This window comes from Dendrobates tinctorius, unplaced genomic scaffold, assembly GCF_039654945.1.
Source record: "Dendrobates tinctorius isolate UK_male_01 unplaced genomic scaffold, ASM3965494v1 ptg000388l, whole genome shotgun sequence".
Taxonomy (NCBI): domain Eukaryota; kingdom Metazoa; phylum Chordata; class Amphibia; order Anura; family Dendrobatidae; genus Dendrobates; species Dendrobates tinctorius.
The window spans coordinates 5202425-5220205 of record NW_027362054.1 but is presented as its reverse complement, the minus strand read 5'-3'; the positions used below and the strand labels follow the sequence as shown (position 1 = coordinate 5220205).

General features: G+C 42.8%; 1 protein-coding gene across 1 annotated transcript in view; it reads left to right on the top strand.

Annotated features, from left to right (window-relative positions):
• Positions 1-17299, top strand: part of C1QL4 (complement C1q like 4) — a 183282-nt gene extending 165983 nt beyond the window's left edge. Inside the window, exon 2 of the mRNA XM_073563414.1 lies at positions 15834-17299. Coding sequence (XP_073419515.1) covers positions 15834-16013 — 180 coding nt within the window. The 3' untranslated portion in view covers positions 16014-17299. The remainder of the gene's footprint in view (positions 1-15833) is intronic.
• Positions 17300-17781: the final 482 nt, after the last annotated feature.

Sequence of the window (17781 nt, the reverse complement as noted above, 5' to 3'; positions counted from 1 at the left end):
ATACCACCCCTAAGGTTTTGTATATAAATAAGTTTATGTAAATGGTAAACTAAATATGCAACTGTTTAAGTTTATGTGCCTACAGAGACTCTGTAAGAACTCTTTTTGAACAATCTCAGTTTGCTTTGATGGACAATTGGGCCACAGGACTATGTGTGGTCAAAACTATACTTGTATATACTTACCAACTGCTCAGGAAATGGACCATGGACATTGACGCATGGACTAATCGTCATCAGAACTATTTTTGAGCTTTGGTTTTTGTAATTTTTAATTTTTTGAAATCTTGCTACATTTACAATTGTCCACTTGTTTTATATGTTTTTGCCTGTTTTCTTCAGTCCGGGAGTACTGAATTGCACTAGGGGGGAATGTGGCGCCCCAGGAGTATGGTCGCCAAAGTGGCATTACCTTCCTCCTAGGGAGTGTGATGTCATACTTGGAAGCAATAAAGGGTCTCTATCAGTTAAATACAACACACAGCACTGTTCCCACTCCAGGCCAACAGAGGGAGCTCTGAACCAAAACTGGGAGAGGAGCTGCTCTCTGGGGGTCAGGAACGGGAAATTAGTAGTTCGTGTGAGGAGGGCAACGTGTGTGGACGTGAGGAGAGGAGCTGGAAGATTGAGCAGAGTTCAGAGCTCACTTCTAGCTATAGCGCATGAACGGGAGCCCGGTCTCCAAGGTTGTATGGATACTGATGTTCCTACAGCAGAAACCGGAGGAATAGCAAGCTGGAAATGCTCTGTTCCCACATAAGACTCGGAGGCACAACAGCAACGGGTAAGCCAGAAGAAGAAGAAGGCTACAGCTGTCTGCCATACGAGGGAGTTCTAAATGAGAACAAGCAAGTGGAACTTCAGTGTAACAGAGTACTGCAAGTACCTAAAATAAGCGCTAGAAAGGAAACTACACAACCCATCTGCATAGAGAGATTCCTAAGTTGCTTCTAGGCCGGCCAGCCTCTGTTCCATCTGTAATCTGGAATTCTGGATTGCATTTACCAAGCAAAGTAAAGGTAAAAGAAATTGCACCCTATTGTGCCCTTGCCTCCTTCCTGCAAACTCTCCAGCACTGCTACATCTCTGTGCCAACCACTACACCCTCTTCCTCAACACCTATCCTCTTCATCTACTCTTCCCTGGGACTACAGCCCTGCCTGTGGAGGGCTACACCATCATTGCTGCACCACACCATCTGTCCCAGAGGATATGTCTGCAGCGTCGGCTTAACACCATCATTGTCGAGCACCACAGGTGGCGTCACGTGTAATCCACTTATAAACTTTAACCAGCCACTATTAACCCCTTTTACATGGGCGCCCAGGGCCACGGACCGGGTCACCGCTACTGTGACACTTCCCTCTGAGATACCGGCCCTGCGCTGCTATGCCAGCTACCAACTGATCCGCTAACCAAGATCCAATTACAAAAAAAATTATAATGATAAAGTTGAAGTAATCTAATATTTAACGTGTCGGTGAAGCCGTGATGATGTTTTACTATATCAAGTAAAGACACATTTTTATTAACTGTGCTACTGATTAACATCGGACTCTATTTAGGCTACAGAAGAAGAAAAGCAAGCACTTGTTTCAGCACACCAAACATTTGGACCAGTCAGCCCCTTTTATATGCTGTATTTGTACTCACACTTGCTGCATAGTCGGTGTTTGTCAAGTTTGTAATAGCTAAACTGTTTGCAATTAAAGGGAACATGTCACCTATCCTTTGGCGGGCGATGAAAACGAGGTCAGTCCGTTCCGATGGGTGGTGTTCCCGATGTGTGCTGCCTCCCCATCCTTGCCCAACGTCCGCAGGTTATTGCTGAATTTGAGTAGGTGTACGCCATTTTTTGCGCGTGCGCTAAGCATTCATAGCTAGCGCACGTGCAGTATGCTTTGCCCAACTGCGGGCAAAGCCGAAAAGCCGGACTGCGCATGCGCCGGTTAACTAAGCCCCAGAACGCAGCAATATACTTTCGGGTGTCATGTTGCCTTTGGAGAGCCCCTGATGTACCTGAACAGTGGAAACCCCCACAAGTTACCCCATTTTGGAAACTAGACCCTCTAAGGAACGTATCTAGATGTGTGGTGAGCACTTTGAATCCCCCAGTGCTTCACAGAAGTTTATAACGCACGGGCATGAAAATAAAAAAATCATATTTTTTCCACAAAAATGATATTTTTGCCCCCAATTTATTATTTTCCTAAGGGTAACAGGAGAAATTGGACCACAAAAGTTGTTTTGCAATTTGTCCTGAGTAGGCTGATACCCCATATGTTGGGGTAAACCACAGTTTGGGCAAATGGCAGAGCTTGGAAGGGAAGGAGCACCATTTGATTTTTTTCAACGCAGAATTGGCTGGAATTGAGATCAGACGCCATGTTGCATTTGGAGAGCCCCTGATGTGCCCAAACAGTGGAAACCACCCAATTCTAACTCCAACCCTAACCCCAACACACCCCTAACCCTAATCTCAGCCCTAACCCTAGCCCTAAGCCTAATGGGAAAATGGAAATAAATACATTTTTTTCATTTTATTATTTTTCCATAACTAAGGGGGTGATAAAGGGGGGGGTTATTTACTATTTATAGTGGGTTTTTATGTTTGGCAGTTGTCACACACTAAAAGATGCTTTTTATTGTAAAAATAGTTTTTGCATCACCACATTTTGAGAGCTATAATTTTTCCATAGTTTGACCCACCGAGTCATGTGAGGTCTTATTTTTTGCAGGACAAGTTGACGTTTTTATTGGTACCATTTTCGGGACGCAGAATGAACAAAAACCAGCATTTCAAGAATTTCTTTTGGGAGGTGCGTTTACACCGTTCCGCATGCGGTAAAATTGATAAGGCGGTTTTATTCTTCGGGTCAGTATGATTACAGCGATACCTCATTTATGTCTTTTTTTATGTTTTGGGCCTTTTATGCAATGAAAACTCAGTGGTTAGCGCTGCAGCCTTGCAGCGCTGGGGTCCTGGGTTCAAATCCCACCAAGGACAACATCTGCAAGGGGTTTGTATGTTCTCCCCGTGTTTGCGTGGGTTTCCTCCCATATTCCAAAAAGGGAATTTAGATTGTGAGCCCTTCGGGGACAGTGATGTTAATGTGTGCAATCTGTAAAGCTCTGTGGAATTTGTTAGCGCTATATAAAAAGAAAGATTATTATTATATAAAAAATAATTATATTTGCATCACTTTATTCTGCGAGCTATAACTTTTTTATTTTTTCACTGATGATGCTGCTTGGCAGCTCGTTTTATGCGGTCTTTTTGATCGCGCGTTATTGCACTTTTTGCTCGACGGTGTGATAATAAAGCATTATTTTTGCTTTGTTTTCTATTTTTATTTTTTAAGGGGGTTTGCTAAAGGAGTTAACTAATGGGACAGTTTTATAGGGCAGGTCGTTTCGGACGCGGTGATACTAAATATGTGTACTTTTATTTATTTTTTTTTATGTCATGATCCAGGTTGGATGATGACAGTTAAAAGCACATGTAACCTTTTTTTTTCCTAAAGCTGTGTGCTTTAGTGTGTTTTTTTGCCAACGGTGGCCATTGGGATTATTGCACTTGGTGTCCTTTGGTCTAAGTTTGCCCCTGGTGGTGGTGAGCATCATTGCACTCTTGTGTCTTTAGTTTAGTGCACATGATTATAGTGCAGGTGTGATTGCTGGCTCTGCTGTAAAAGAGTCACAGGTGTTGCAATCAGGGTTGGTGATAGTATTCAAGTCCAACCATCCTTGGGGGAGAAAGGAGCAGGAGAGAGCTCCTTGCAGCACGGTCAGAGCCCTGGTGTGAAAGGAGTCAGAGGGGATTTCCTTGTAGCTCTGACAGAGCTTGGTGGCAGCGTTTCAGGAGGAGAGCTGCATTCTGGTGGTGGACTCTGTTGCCAAGAACAAGTGCAACAGAGTAAAGCTAAGTTTCCCTGTTTGTGCCTTTCCTTTATGTGTGTTTCAGTGCAGTGGTGGGATTAGTCTCTGCAGCGGCCATTTCACTAGAAAGGGGTAGGTGCAGGGCGAGCTAGGGTTTAAAGGTATCCTGAGTGGTGCCTGGTGCGGAACCGGCCTAGGGATCTGTAGGAGTGTAGTGACACTGACTCAGGGAAGTGCAGGAGGTCTCCACATCCCCATTCCCTATCGCAGGGCCCACCATTGTAATTGTTTCCCTGGTGTTTCCCCTTATTATTTAAATTCACCCTGCTGGATGCGGTGTATCCGGTTTTACGTGTATTTTTGAAATTCGCCTGCTGGAGGCTGTATATCCGGCTGCACGTCTTATTATTTAAATTCGCCTTACTGGAGGCGGTGTATCCAGGGTCGCATGTGTCATTTAATTTCGCCCTGCTGGAGGCGGTGTGTCCAGTCACACATAACCATTACATTTTATTTCCAAAAAATGAATTTATTAGGGAGTATTTTTTTTATTTATTTAGCGATTTTTTTATAAATTATTTTTACACTTTTTTTTTTTAACTTTATTACATTGTCCCGGGGGGATATAACTGTCATGTGTGAGATCGCTGATCTGACACATCACAGATCGCTGTGACAGATCAGCCATCTGACACAGGTACTGCTGCAAACTTCCTCATGCCTGCGCTCTGCAGGCAGTGAGGAAGCTGGCTCCCTGCATCATCGCGCTGCTGCGGGGGTCTCAGGGAAGCACGGAGGGAGCCCCCTCCCTGCTGATGCTTCCCTAAACCACCGTTACACTGCGATCGTGTTTGATCACAGTGCGCCAGGGGTTAACGTGTCGGGGGTAGTCCGTGGCCACCCCTGACACATAGTGCCAGGTGTCAGCTGTGATAATCAGCTGACACCCAGCCGTGATCAGCGGCGATCACCCTGTGAACGCCGCTGATCGCTATGACTTACTATCCCGTCCATGGGCATAGGGGCCCTTGGGTCCCATGGACGGGATAGTATGTCAGATGTCAGGAAGGGGTTAGACAGAGGTGAGGAAATATGCTTCTCAGATAAAAGCTTCCTCTGAACAAATAATCTTTCTGAGACATTTTGGAGCCAGCATTGGGATTTCGTATCGATCCAAGATTTATGGGAGTATATTTTGAATGTCGTAGTGAATGGCCAAACTTAACACATTCACAGAAATCACAATCAGGCCATTCTAACCTGTTTAACTTAATAATACGCCAATGGATGGCGCTATCCATGTCATGTTTCATCACACAACCAGCCCCCATGTGAGCTCATGTAGGTTGAGGTATGTGGGCGTAGAATTGAGCTAATAAAAATGAAAGTTTGGGTCTCTGTCATTCTGAAATACATAAGTTTGCTGTGAGAGTATTCCATTTTCCCAATCATATTGCTTCCCTCTGCTAAGATTTGAGCCATTTCCATCACATCAGGTTTAGTAATTTTCTTTTGTTATTCCTTTTAATTTTATGCAATCTCTCTATATAAAAATGAATGTGTGTGTGTGTGTGTGTATCACCAACCAATCACAAAGGATCTTTCATTTCACCAGAGCTGTTAAAAAGAGGCTGAGCTGTGATTGGTTGCTATGACCAACAGTTTTCCTTGCAAGCAATCACTAAGCATCTCTCATTTCACCAAACCTGGTTCAAAGTAGCTGAGCTGTGATTGGTTGCTACGACCAACAGTTTTCCCACTTGACAACACCTCAGCAGACACTGACATGGTGGGAGAAATATAGCATCCCTGGGAACATAAGCTCCCAGCCATTGTCTGCCCCCCTGAAAGGAGCAGAGATCACATGACAGAAATGAATCCCCCTCCCGTGCCCATATACACATCACACATCCTCCATTTTATAGTCACATCTTCCCTCTTAAAGGGATCATTGGTATGGAAGTCAGAGCAAATCCATCCAGCGCTTTAGTACTGACCCCAGGGTCTATTAAAGGGATCATTGGTATGGAATTTAGGGCAAATCCACTCTGCGCTTTGGTACTGACCCCAGGCCTTTCTTAAAGGGATCTCCAGTATGGAAGTCAGGGCAAATCTATCCAGCACTTTATTTCTGACCCCAGGCCTCTCTTAAAGAGATCCCCGGTATGGAAGTCAGGGCAATTGCCTTCAAATGCTCTGGTACTGACCCCAGGCTCTCTTAAAGGGATCTCCGGTATGGAAGTTAGGGTAAATCCCTCATTGCTCTGATTCTCACCTCAGGCTTCTATTAAAGGGATCATTGGTATGGAAGTCAGGGCAAATCGACTCAGCACTCTGGTTCTGACACCAGGCCTCTCTTAAAGGGATCCCCAGTATGGAAGTTAGGACTGCTCCACTCAGCGCTCTGGTTCTGACTCCAGGCTGACGGGATGATGTGAGATATTAGTGGTAGATGTCCGGTGGCTCTGGCTGATGGGATGATGTGGGATATTAGGAGTAGTAGTCCAGTGGCTCTGGCTCATGGGATGATGTGGGATATTAGGGTTAGTAGTCCGGTGGCTCTGGCTGATGGGATGATGTGGGATATTAGGGGTAGTAGTCGTGTGGCTCTGGCTGATGGGATGATGTGGCATATTAGGATTAGTAGTCCAGTGGCTCTGGCTGACGGGATGATGTGGGATATTAGTGGTAGTAGTCCGCTGGCTCTGGCTGATGGGATGATGTGGGATATTAGGGGTAGTAGTGTGGTAGCTCTGGCTGACAGGATGATGTGGGATATTAGTGGTAGTTGTCTGGTGGCTCTGGCTGATGGGAGGATGTGGGATATTGGTGGTAGTAGTCCAGTGGCTCTGGCTGATGGGATGATGTGGAATATTATGGGTAGTAGTCCGGTGGCTCTGGCTGATGGGATGATGTGGGATATTAGGGGTAGTAGTCCGGTGGCTCTGGCTGATGGGATGATGTGGCATATTAGGATTAGTAGTCCAGTGGCTCTGGCTGACGGGATGATGTGGGATATTAGTGGTAGTAGTCCGGTGGCTCTGGCTGATGGGATGATGTGGGATATTAGGGGTAGTAGTGTGGTAGCTCTGGCTGACAGAATGATGTGGGATATTAGTGGTAGTTGTCCGGTGGCTCTGGCTGATGGGAGGATGTGGGATATTGGTGGTAGTAGTCCAGTGGCTCTGGCTGATGGGATGATGTGGAATATTATGGGTAGTAGTCCGTTAGCTCTGGCTGACGGGATGATGTGGGATATTATAGTGAATGTGGCTATGGGGAATGGGCGGGGCTCTACACTCAGCTTTATATATATATATATATATATATATATATATATATATAATCATAATTTGTTATAACTAACCAAAGTTAGTTACTATGCCCGGGCAGCGCCGGGCTCTTCAGCTAGTTGTATATATTGTTTTGTCCTCATTTTCTATCATTTTTGCATATTTTTATAAACACTGCCTACCTTTCTGGATTAAATATATAAAATTGAATTGCTCTGTAAATTGCAACCCTGAAGCCATACGCTACATAACGGGTGTCCAATCGGCCTGTATAACCGATTGGTGGTAGCAGCTAATAGTGGTTCCTGTTTTTGTTATTGTGGAGCTGGAAGTGACCATACAGGGGTGTGTATGTGTGTATATATATATATATATATATATATATATATATTTATATATATGAGAACAAGGAAGAAATCCAGCAAGGACTCAGCAAACCAGGATTGGAGTAAAATAAAAGTTTTCTTTATTTCTTCAAAAAGTTTAAAAAGATGACCCACAAGGATCAGGAACCAGAGTGCATGGCAGAAATAAACGCAAATGGGACATATATACAATGTCAGTGTTTTGGAGTCGGAGGAGTATATACCATACGCTCACTGTGAGTTCCTCAATAACTGCCCTAGCAGTGGAAGCAATTGCCCAATTGTACTGATGATTTAAGACAGCTGAGTTGTGTTCCATTGACAAACTGGTGACAGCAGTGATATCTGTGTGATTTCTCTGGTGTCATCTGTGACAAATTGGTAACAGTGGTGGGATGTGTATTCCCCTTGGCTGGTATCCTTGACAACTGGTAGCAGTGGTGGGATCTGTGTGACCCCAACGGCTGTTATTTTTGACAAACTGGTGGCAGTGATGGGATATCACAGAGCATTAGTAATTTGTGTGAACAATCATTCCTATCACTAAAAACGTGCACGGTCCCTGCGAGGATTCTGTGCAGAGCTTTGAGGATCATGCGGTTGCAGCTTGTGCTACAAGAATGCAAAGCGTTATTTTGCAGAGAGGCAGGCCCAAACGGAGCAAGAAGCCATGGAGCTGGGAGAGCCGAGTGACAGGCCCAGGCAGAAGAAGAGGCAACAGCACAAGAGCAACAGGTTGACAGACACCACCAACTGGAGTTAGCCCTACTCTAGAAGTAGCAATAAGCCCCACTGAACAGTGAGTCCAGTAATTTTAACGCCTGTGAACGTCATGCCGCATTTTCCTGTCATGGACAAGGATGCGGATATGGACACATTTTTAAAGAGGTTTTTAAAGGTGTGCAGACAGTACCAGTTGCCTGGTGACCATTAGGTGTGATGTTTACCCTCAGGTCTTCAAGGCACAGCTCTGAAAGTTTTCACCACTCTCCCCCGAGAACATGATGGAGACTATGGGGCTATCAAGCAGGACCTAATTAGAAAGCATCAGCTGGCTCCTGAGCCATACTGAGAGTTCTGGACCCTCCAATGTGGACCTCATGACAGTGACAATGACGTAGTGATGGGCTTAGAATCAACTTTGAGCAGTTGGTCTAGGGACTATCAGTTACCACCTTCAAAGAACTGAAGGTACTGCTAATGAAGGACCAATGTCTTCATTTTTGCCCTGTGGAGGTGTGAGAGTTTGTGATGGACAAGGAGCAAAAGGAGGTTGCCTAGGTCAAACAAACTGCCAATACCTACAGTTGTGGCCAAAAGTATTGACACCCCTGCAATTCTGTCAGATAATAGTTTCTTCCTGAAAATGAGTGCAAACACAAATTCTTTGGTATTATTATCTTCATTTAATTTGTCTTAAATGAAAAAACACAAAAAGAATTGTCCTAAAGCCAAATTGGATATAATTCCACACCACACATAAAAAGAGGGTGGACAAAAGTATTGGCACTGTTGGAAAAATCATGTGATGCTTCTCTAATTTGTGTAATTAACAGCACCTGTAACTTACCTGTGGCACCTAACAGGTGTTGGCAATAACTAAATCACACTTGCAGCCAGTTTACATGGATTAAAGTTGACTCAACCTCTGTCCTGTGTCCTTATGTGTACCACATTGAGCATGGAGAAAAGAAAGAAGACCAAAGAACTGTCTGAGGACTTGAGAAACCAAATTGTGAGGAAGCATGAGCAATCTCAAGGCTACAAGTCCATCTCCAAAGACCTGAATGTTCCTGTGTCTACCGTGCGCAGTGTCATCAAGAAGTTTAAAGCCCATGGCACTGTGGCTAACCTCCCTAGATGTGGACGGAAAAGAAAAATTGACAAGAGATTTCAACGCAAGATTGTGCGGATGTTGGATAAAGAACCTCGACTAACATCCAAACAAGTTCAAGCTGCCCTGCAGTCCAGGGGTACAACAGTGTCAACCCGTACTATCCGTCGGCATCTGAATGAAAAGGGACTGTATGGTAGGAGACCCAGGAAGACCCCACTTCTTACACCGAGACATAAAAAAGCCAGGCTGGAGTTTGCCAAAACTTACCTGAAAAAGCCTAAAACGTTTTGGAAGAATGTTCTCTGGTCAGATGAGACAAAAGTAGAGCTTTTTGGGCAAAGGCATCAACATAGAGTTTACAGGAGAAAAAAGAGGCATTCAAAGAAAAGAACACGGTCCCTACATTCAAACATGGCGGAGGTTCCCTGATGTTTTGGGGTTGCTTTGCTGCCTCTGGCACTGGACTGTTTGACCGCGTGCATGGCATTATGAAGTCTGAAGACTACCAACAAATTTTGCAGCATAATGTAGGGCCCAGTGTGAGAAAGCTGGGTCTCCCTCAGAGGTCATGGGTCTTCCAGCAGGACAATGACCCAAAACACACTTCAAAAAGCACTAGAAAATGGTTTGAGAGAAAGCTCTGGAGACTTCTAAGGTGGCCAGCAATGAGTCCAGACCTGAATCCCATAGAACACCTGTGGAGAGATCTAAAAACGGCAGTTTGAAGAAGGCACCCTTCAAATATCAGGGACCTGGAGCAGTTTGCCAAAGAAGAATGGTCTAAAATTCCAGCAGAGCATTGTAAAAAACTCATTGATGGTTACCGGAAGCGGTTGGTCGCAGTTATTTTGGCTAAAGGTTGTGCAACCAAGTATTAGGCTGAGGGTGCCAATACTTTTGTCTGGCCCATATTTGGAGTATTGTGTGAAATGATCAATGTTTTGCTTTTTTCTTTATTCTCTTTTGTGTTTTTTCATTTAAGACAAATTAAATGAAGATAATAATACCAAAGAATTTGTGTTTGCAATCATTTTCAGGAAGAAACTGAGTATTATCTGACAGAATTGCAGGGGTGTCAATACTTTTGGCAACAACTGTATGATGCAAACAATAAACCTGAGATGAGAAAATCAGCTGTTGCCAGCTGGAATTGAGGTAAACCAACATCTAAGACCCCTGCCAGCCGGTCCCTGAGGGGTCTTGTTCAATTTTCCAGCACCTGGCCGGCATCTGACTCCTGCCGGTGCTATACCTGCAACTGAACTGGCCACAACAGCTTCACCTGCCCGGAGAGGCAGAAGAGGAACCCCACATCGGAGGCCCAGGGTTGGGATACCTTGTGAAAACTTGCAACCAGTTACTGTGAGATACACTGTCACTGTGGGGCTCAAGGGCACAAGTGCAAAACGAAATCTCATCCTTCATGAATTTGTGTTCCCTGAAGAACTTATCCCCGGGAAGACCCTGACCGTCACTGGGTTTGGGTGTGTTCGGCGACCATTGCCTATGGCCCCGGTTTTCCTGGATTGGGTGCTGAGATGGGTTTAAGGGAAATGGGGGTGTTAGAGAACTTTCTCATAAATATGTTATTGGGAAATGATCTTAGATTGTTGGTCGCCCAATATGCTCCTGACAACCCTCCCAGATCTGGTACTTCATGTGTTTCAAATATCAATAATCTGGATGTCAATGACATGCATGGTGATAATGTGGTTTGTGGTACAGGAAAACACAGCCATGTAACGCTGTGAGGTGATATTGCTGAAGATCCCCTAAAAGAACTAAGCATCAGTGCTAAGGGTAATGGGAACAGGCACAGGGATCATAAAGTAGGTTGTGGCATGCAGCTGACCAGTGTCACGACGGATGTTGACATGGCCGGTGTGTGCCGCCCCATGATTAGAACTGCTCCTAAGATATTATTGGAGGATGGGGACAGGCACAGGGATCATAAAGGTGGTCCCATGGAGTTGACCAGTGTCATAATGGACTGTGACATGGCCGGTGGTAGCTGCCCCATGATTAGTACTCCTCCTAAGGTTACAGGGGAGGCAGGGAAAGTTTTATCTCCAGCCTGTCAGGATGTGGGAAGGTGTGTGCCACAGCCTGTCAGGGTTGGGGAAAAGTGGTACCCACAGTCTGTCAAGATGGTGGGAAAGTAGTTCTCCCAGTCTGTCAGAGTGATGGGAAAGTTTTATGTCCAGCCTGGCAGAATGATGGGAAAGGCTGTTAGGGTAAGTGGAAAGTGTTACCCACTACCTGCCAAGGTGGTGGGAAAATGTGTCCCTAAACCTGTGAGGATGGTGGAAAGGTTGTATCCCCAGTCTGTCAGCATGGTGGGAAAGTGCATCCCACAGTCTGTCATTATGGTGGGACAGTAGTATCCCCAGCCTGTCAGGGTGGTGGGAAAGTAATATCTACAGAATATTAGGATGATGGAAAAGTGTTATTATTCCCTGGGGAGACAGCCTATATGGCCTCTGTCCCCTGCAGTCAGAGTACCCATAACACAGGTAACATGCTGCCTTCTGGACCATCATCATCCATCAGTAAAACAGGACCAGTTACTGACCAAGAACAGGCCCCAGAGGGCTACTGTGAGGTTAGGGCCTTAACGTCGCTTCTGACTACATCCAGCTAGAAGTGTTAGACTGCACTACCAGTAGATGCCATTTTTGAGACACTGAGTAACTTTTTAGAGAAATCTTGAGAGATGATCTGTAAATCAGTCTCCCATGCCACTTTTAAAAAGAGGTGTCATAGAGAAAAATTAAAAATCCATAAGACATCTCCAAATAGGAGACATATCACCCTCACATTGAACATATTGCATTAACTGTGGTTGAGAGAAACTAATTAAAACAGGGGAAGTAAAGTGAGAGCTAACACTTCAACCTCCATTGAAGTAGGGACTTCCTGCAGTGACCAGGTGATTATGGCAGATAAATGCTTTGAGAAAAAGACATCAAGCATGAGATTTGTTTAATCAGAAGCAGGGAAGTACGCGTCTTAGGTATAAGCTTCCTCTGATCAATGAATCTTTTTGAGACATTTTGGAACCAGTAGTCAGTGCTGAATATTGGGGTTTTGCATCGATCTGATATTTATGAGAGATTTATCTTCAGTGTTGTAGTGAAGAGAATAACAAAATACCTTCAGTCACATACTCTTAAGGCCGTTCTAACCCCTCCAAATAATATATAATAACGATCTGATGGTTGGTGGTTTTCAGGCCATATTTCATCCCTATAGACACATAAAATCATAATAAGAAATGTGACAACAATATCTATTGCCAGGGACCTCCAGGAGCAAAGATATCCAGTAAGTTGGGGATCTCATGGAATTTTAAAGGACCGAGCACATCACATAACCAGCCCCCATGTGAACTCATCAAGTGAAGGGTACTGACCAGTATGTGGGAATAGCATTGAGCTAATAAAAATGAAAGTGTGGGTCTCTGTCTTTGTTTATTCTCAAAGAAATAAGTTGGCTGTGAGAGTATTCCATTTTCCCAATTGGAGTGCTTCCCTCCACTAAGCTATGAGCCATTTCCATGTCATCAGGATTAGTAGTTTTCATTCATTATTTCTTTTTTTCTATGCAATTGAATATACATAATTGTTTTGTTCCCATTTTGTATCATTTTTTTTTTATTTTATAAACACTGCCTACCTTTCTGGATTAATTATATAAAATTTACTAGCTGTTTCTCTTCCTCTGCAACCATACTTCTGATGTCATACACTACCTGTAATGGGTGTCCAATTGGCTCCATATAAACAATTGGGGGAGGAATCTAATACTGGTTCCTTTTTTGTTATTGTAGAGCTGGTAGTGACCGTACGGAGGTATATTTAGTCATGGCCGAAAGTGTTGGCAACCGTGAAATTGTTCCAGAAAATGAAATATTTCTCCCAGAAAATAATTGTAATTAGACTTTTTGTTATATACCTGTTTATGTCCTTTGTGTGCATTGGAACAACACAAAAAGCAGACAAAAAGGCAAACTGGACATCATTTCATACAAAACCCCCAAAATGAGACAAAATTATTGTAAATTATTGTAACCCTCAATGTAATATTTGGTTGCACGCCCTTTGGAATAAATAACTTCAATTAATCGCATACTATTACCATCAACAAGCTTCTTACACCTCTCAAATGTAATTTTAGACCACTCTTCTTTTGCAAACTGCTCCAGGTCTCTCATATTTGTAGGGTGCCTTCTCTCAATAGCAATTTTAGGATCTCTCCACAGGTGTTCAATGGGATTTAGATTCTGGTTCATTGCTTGCCACTTCAGAACTCTCCAGTTCTTTGTTTCCATCCATTCTGGGTGCTTCTTGAAGTATGTTTGAGATCATTGTCCTGCTTGTAGAACCATGACTTACGATGAATCATGCTTTAGGGTTGTGTTGGATCCAGTGGCATGGGGAACATTTCACGGGTAAATGGAAGAATGGATTCAATAAAATTTCAACAAATTATCGATGCAAACATAGCACCATCTGTAAAAAAGCTGAAGTTGAAAAGAGGATGGATTCTACAAATGGATAATGATCCTAAACATACATCAAAATCCACAATAGTCTACCTCAAAAGGCGCAAGCTGAAGGTTTTACAATGGCCCTCACAGTCCCCTGATCTGAACATCATTGAAAATCTGTGGCTAGACCTCAAAATAGCAGCGCATGCAAGACAATCCAGGAATCTCACAGAACTGGAAGAATTTTCCAAGGAAGAATTAATGAAAATTGTTCAAACAAGAATTGAAAGACTCTTATCTGACTACTAAAAGCATTTACAAGCTCTGATACTTTCAAAAGGGGGTGTTACTTGGTACTAACCGTGCAGAGTGTCCAACCATTTTCATCAGTCCATTTTCCTTTTTGTAATTTTAAAATGAAAAAGATAAATATATATTTTTTGCCTTGTCATCTTTAAATTTAGGCCTTTTATAAATCATTTAATCTTCCACTTGCTTAACTGTTCACAATAACAGTAATTTTGACATGGGGTGCCCAAACTTTTACATGTCACTGTATGTGGCTCAGTGGTCTGAAAGAATAGTGCATGAATTCAGGCCAGGATTTTTTCTTATTTAAATAGTGACATGAAAAATGAAATATTTGAAAAAAATTACTGGTACACTAGAGCCCTTTTTGATATTTGTCCCATTTTTATTATTGTTACTTGCTTTGTGGTCGTGTGTGTGAGCTCTTTTTATATGATAGTAATAAAAGTTAGATTTTATTTATGATACTCTCCTCGCTAATGAACAAATAATGAACTTGAGCTAAAACAATGAAATATTCTAATTATTTTTAAATAATGGAAAAAAATCAGATTTACAACATAATGAGATACTGGTGACCACTGAACCCTAATAATTAGAGATGGATCAAAAGTGTGTTATGATTATAGATGTGTAACTTGGTCCATAATCAGGCCTGTTTTTTCCATCAGAAGTTGGACTATGTGCGCTGTATGTATATTTGGGTTCCTTTACACACATTTAGGGTATGTGCACACGTAAGCATTTTTTTGCGTTTTTTAAGCGTTTTTACCAAATAAAACGTTTAAAAAATGCTTAAGGCTGGTTTCACATTAGCGCTTTTGTGCGCAGCGCATCGTGCGCATGCGCACTGCACACCTATGTTTAACATGACGTGCGCATGGTCTTGCGCACACTTGCGTTTTCGTGCACATGCGTTTTTTTTGTCTTTCGCGCCAGGCGCGCCAGACGCAACGTGTTGCATTTTTTGGTGCGCCCTGTCTCGGCAAAAAAACGCATGCGCACGCTTGCTCACGGAATGCTCAAAAAAAAACACATTGAAGTCTATGGGAACGCATGCGTGCGCATGGTCTTGCGCACGTTTGCAGTTTTTGCGCATGCGTTTTTGAGTTAAACAAGTCTAGAATGTTCTCTAGACAATGGAAAAAATGTCACACCTAAAAACGCATGTGCATAAAAAACGCAAACGCATGCAAAAACGCATGTAAAACGCAAGCAACGCTGCGTTTTTTTGACGCATCAGGGTGCGCATTTGTTTTGCGTTTTTCTTTGCGTTTTTTATGCGCCCGATGCGCTGCGCAAAAAAACGCTAGTGTGAAACTAGCCTAAAAGAAGCATCCCATTCATTTTTATGAATTGTGCACTTTTTGCACATATTGATGCGTTTTTTCTGCGAAAAAAACGCATCGCGTTAAAAAACGCAGCATGCTCATTAATTTCGCGGAAAAATCCGCATTTCTAGCTATTTTCTATGAGACTGAGGATGCTTCAGAAAAAAATGCATAAACGCGCGTTTTCTGGGAAGGAGTCCGGTTTTCAGTCAGGAATTTTCTGCATACGTGTGCACATACCCTCATTGTATAGTTTACTAATATGTTGAACATTCTAAATTCTAAGATGTTTTCTGCTTCAAATTTTGACTGGTCTTGTTCTCATTTCTAGGTTCGAGCTAGTGCCATTGCTCAGGATGCAGATCAGAACTATGACTATGCAAGCAACAGCGTAATACTTCATTTAGATGTGGGGGATGAGGTCTATGTAAAGTTGGATGGCGGCAAAGTCCATGGTGGGAACACAAACAAATACAGTACCTTCTCTGGGTTCATAATCTATCCTGACTGAGGAACTGGAGGAGCTGCAAACAATTTTCATGAACCCTTTCCTCACCAGAAATTTGAAGAACAATGCTCCAGTAATCTCCAGTAATCCATCACCTGCAAGACTTAACAATGTTGCTCCATATTACTGTTCCTCAGTGCTGACCTGCAGGACATATCTTAACCCCTTTCTGCTAAAAAATTGCTAGTGTGCCCAGTGACATAATGACTCATCTAACAAAGGAGAGGTCAAGGAAAGAAGTGACCACAGAAGCTTCTATTATAGGTGGCCAGAAATCAGGACTTATTTTTCTGATTTGCAGAAACGATTTATGTTTGCTGGTTATCAACCTTTCATCTTGGAGGTTATGAATAAATCGGTGTATCATCTTTTGTTGTCTTAGCAGGATGTTGGAGCATGGGATACAAAAGCTGGGGCAAATATCTCATATAATTAAGGTGAACCATCTGTGTGCATGTGTGTAATTAACTGTGTCACCTCGTATCAACATGCAGAAAACATAGAAATATATAATTGACAGACCCTTTATATAAAACAATATAGTAGTCACCAGCTGATGGAGCATCTTTCACCTAGAACATAATAAGGTCCAATATGTTTTCCAAGTGTCAAGTTGGCTGGTCAATACTTTTTCAGCTCTTAAATTAATTCTGGACAAATATCTAAATACTAATGGTGCAAACGTATTATTGCTTAACCAGAATGTAACATCAAGGTTTTATGTTTGTCAAGAGAAATATGTATCTGTATCTGCTCCTCCTGATTTTCAGAAAATAGTTCCATGTCTCACGATTCACATTCATTTTCTCGAATGCATATTCTATGATCTCCTTGCCTTGTTTCACGAACCAAAGTATACATCTGACCATCAATGTGCCAGTACAGACAAGGTACTACAGGGGTACTAAAACACAGACTATGTGGAAATGTGCTTTCTCATTAAACTCAATCTGTGTGAACTCTTCTACAGCAGAAAAAGAGCAAAAAGGTTTTGAAACCCAAATGTGTTACATAAATTTTGACATATGCTGTCTGTGTGTTGAGGAATAAATGGTTGAGCGTAATGTGCACAATGGAACCTGAGTGCCCAGTCCCACTCCTGAAAAGTGAGATAGAGAAGGAGTATGCATCAAGTATTATTTTGACTCTGGCACTGAAAGTAGTGCTGTAGCTGTGCATGCCACTGGGTTCAAGCCTCCACCTCTCTGTCCCATGTCTCTGTGTTGTGCAGCGTGAAATATTGGAGTGTTTTGTACTACTAACAATAAAACACACGTGATTCCAAACCACTTATGAGGAGTCAATGTTTCTAAGCCTAAACATTAAAGGAGTATCGAGTATCAAACACAAGTAAACAGAAAATTAAAAAAAAAAAGTTGCAGTGTTTGCCTTATACCTTTTCTTCAGCATTTTCACTGTGTCCAGTTTCCTGTAATGTGCAGTTTATTATGGTAAGGTGCCCTCATAAGTAGAGTTGAGCGACTTTGGTCGGATCGGGTTTCGTGAAACCCGAATGAAACAAAATTTGAGTCGGATGAAACCGGTCCGACTAGGGCAAAAAAAAGTCGGAGTTTCGTCTGAAACCCGACCCCAATACAAGTCAATGGGAAATAAAAGTTGGCATTGAGCGGATGACATCCATCCACTCAATGCCGGCTTTTATTACCCATTGACTTGCATTGGGGTCGGGTTTCGGATGAAACTCCGACTTTTTTTTGCCCTAGTCGGACCGGTTTCATCCGACTCAAATTTTGTTTCATTCGGGTTTCAC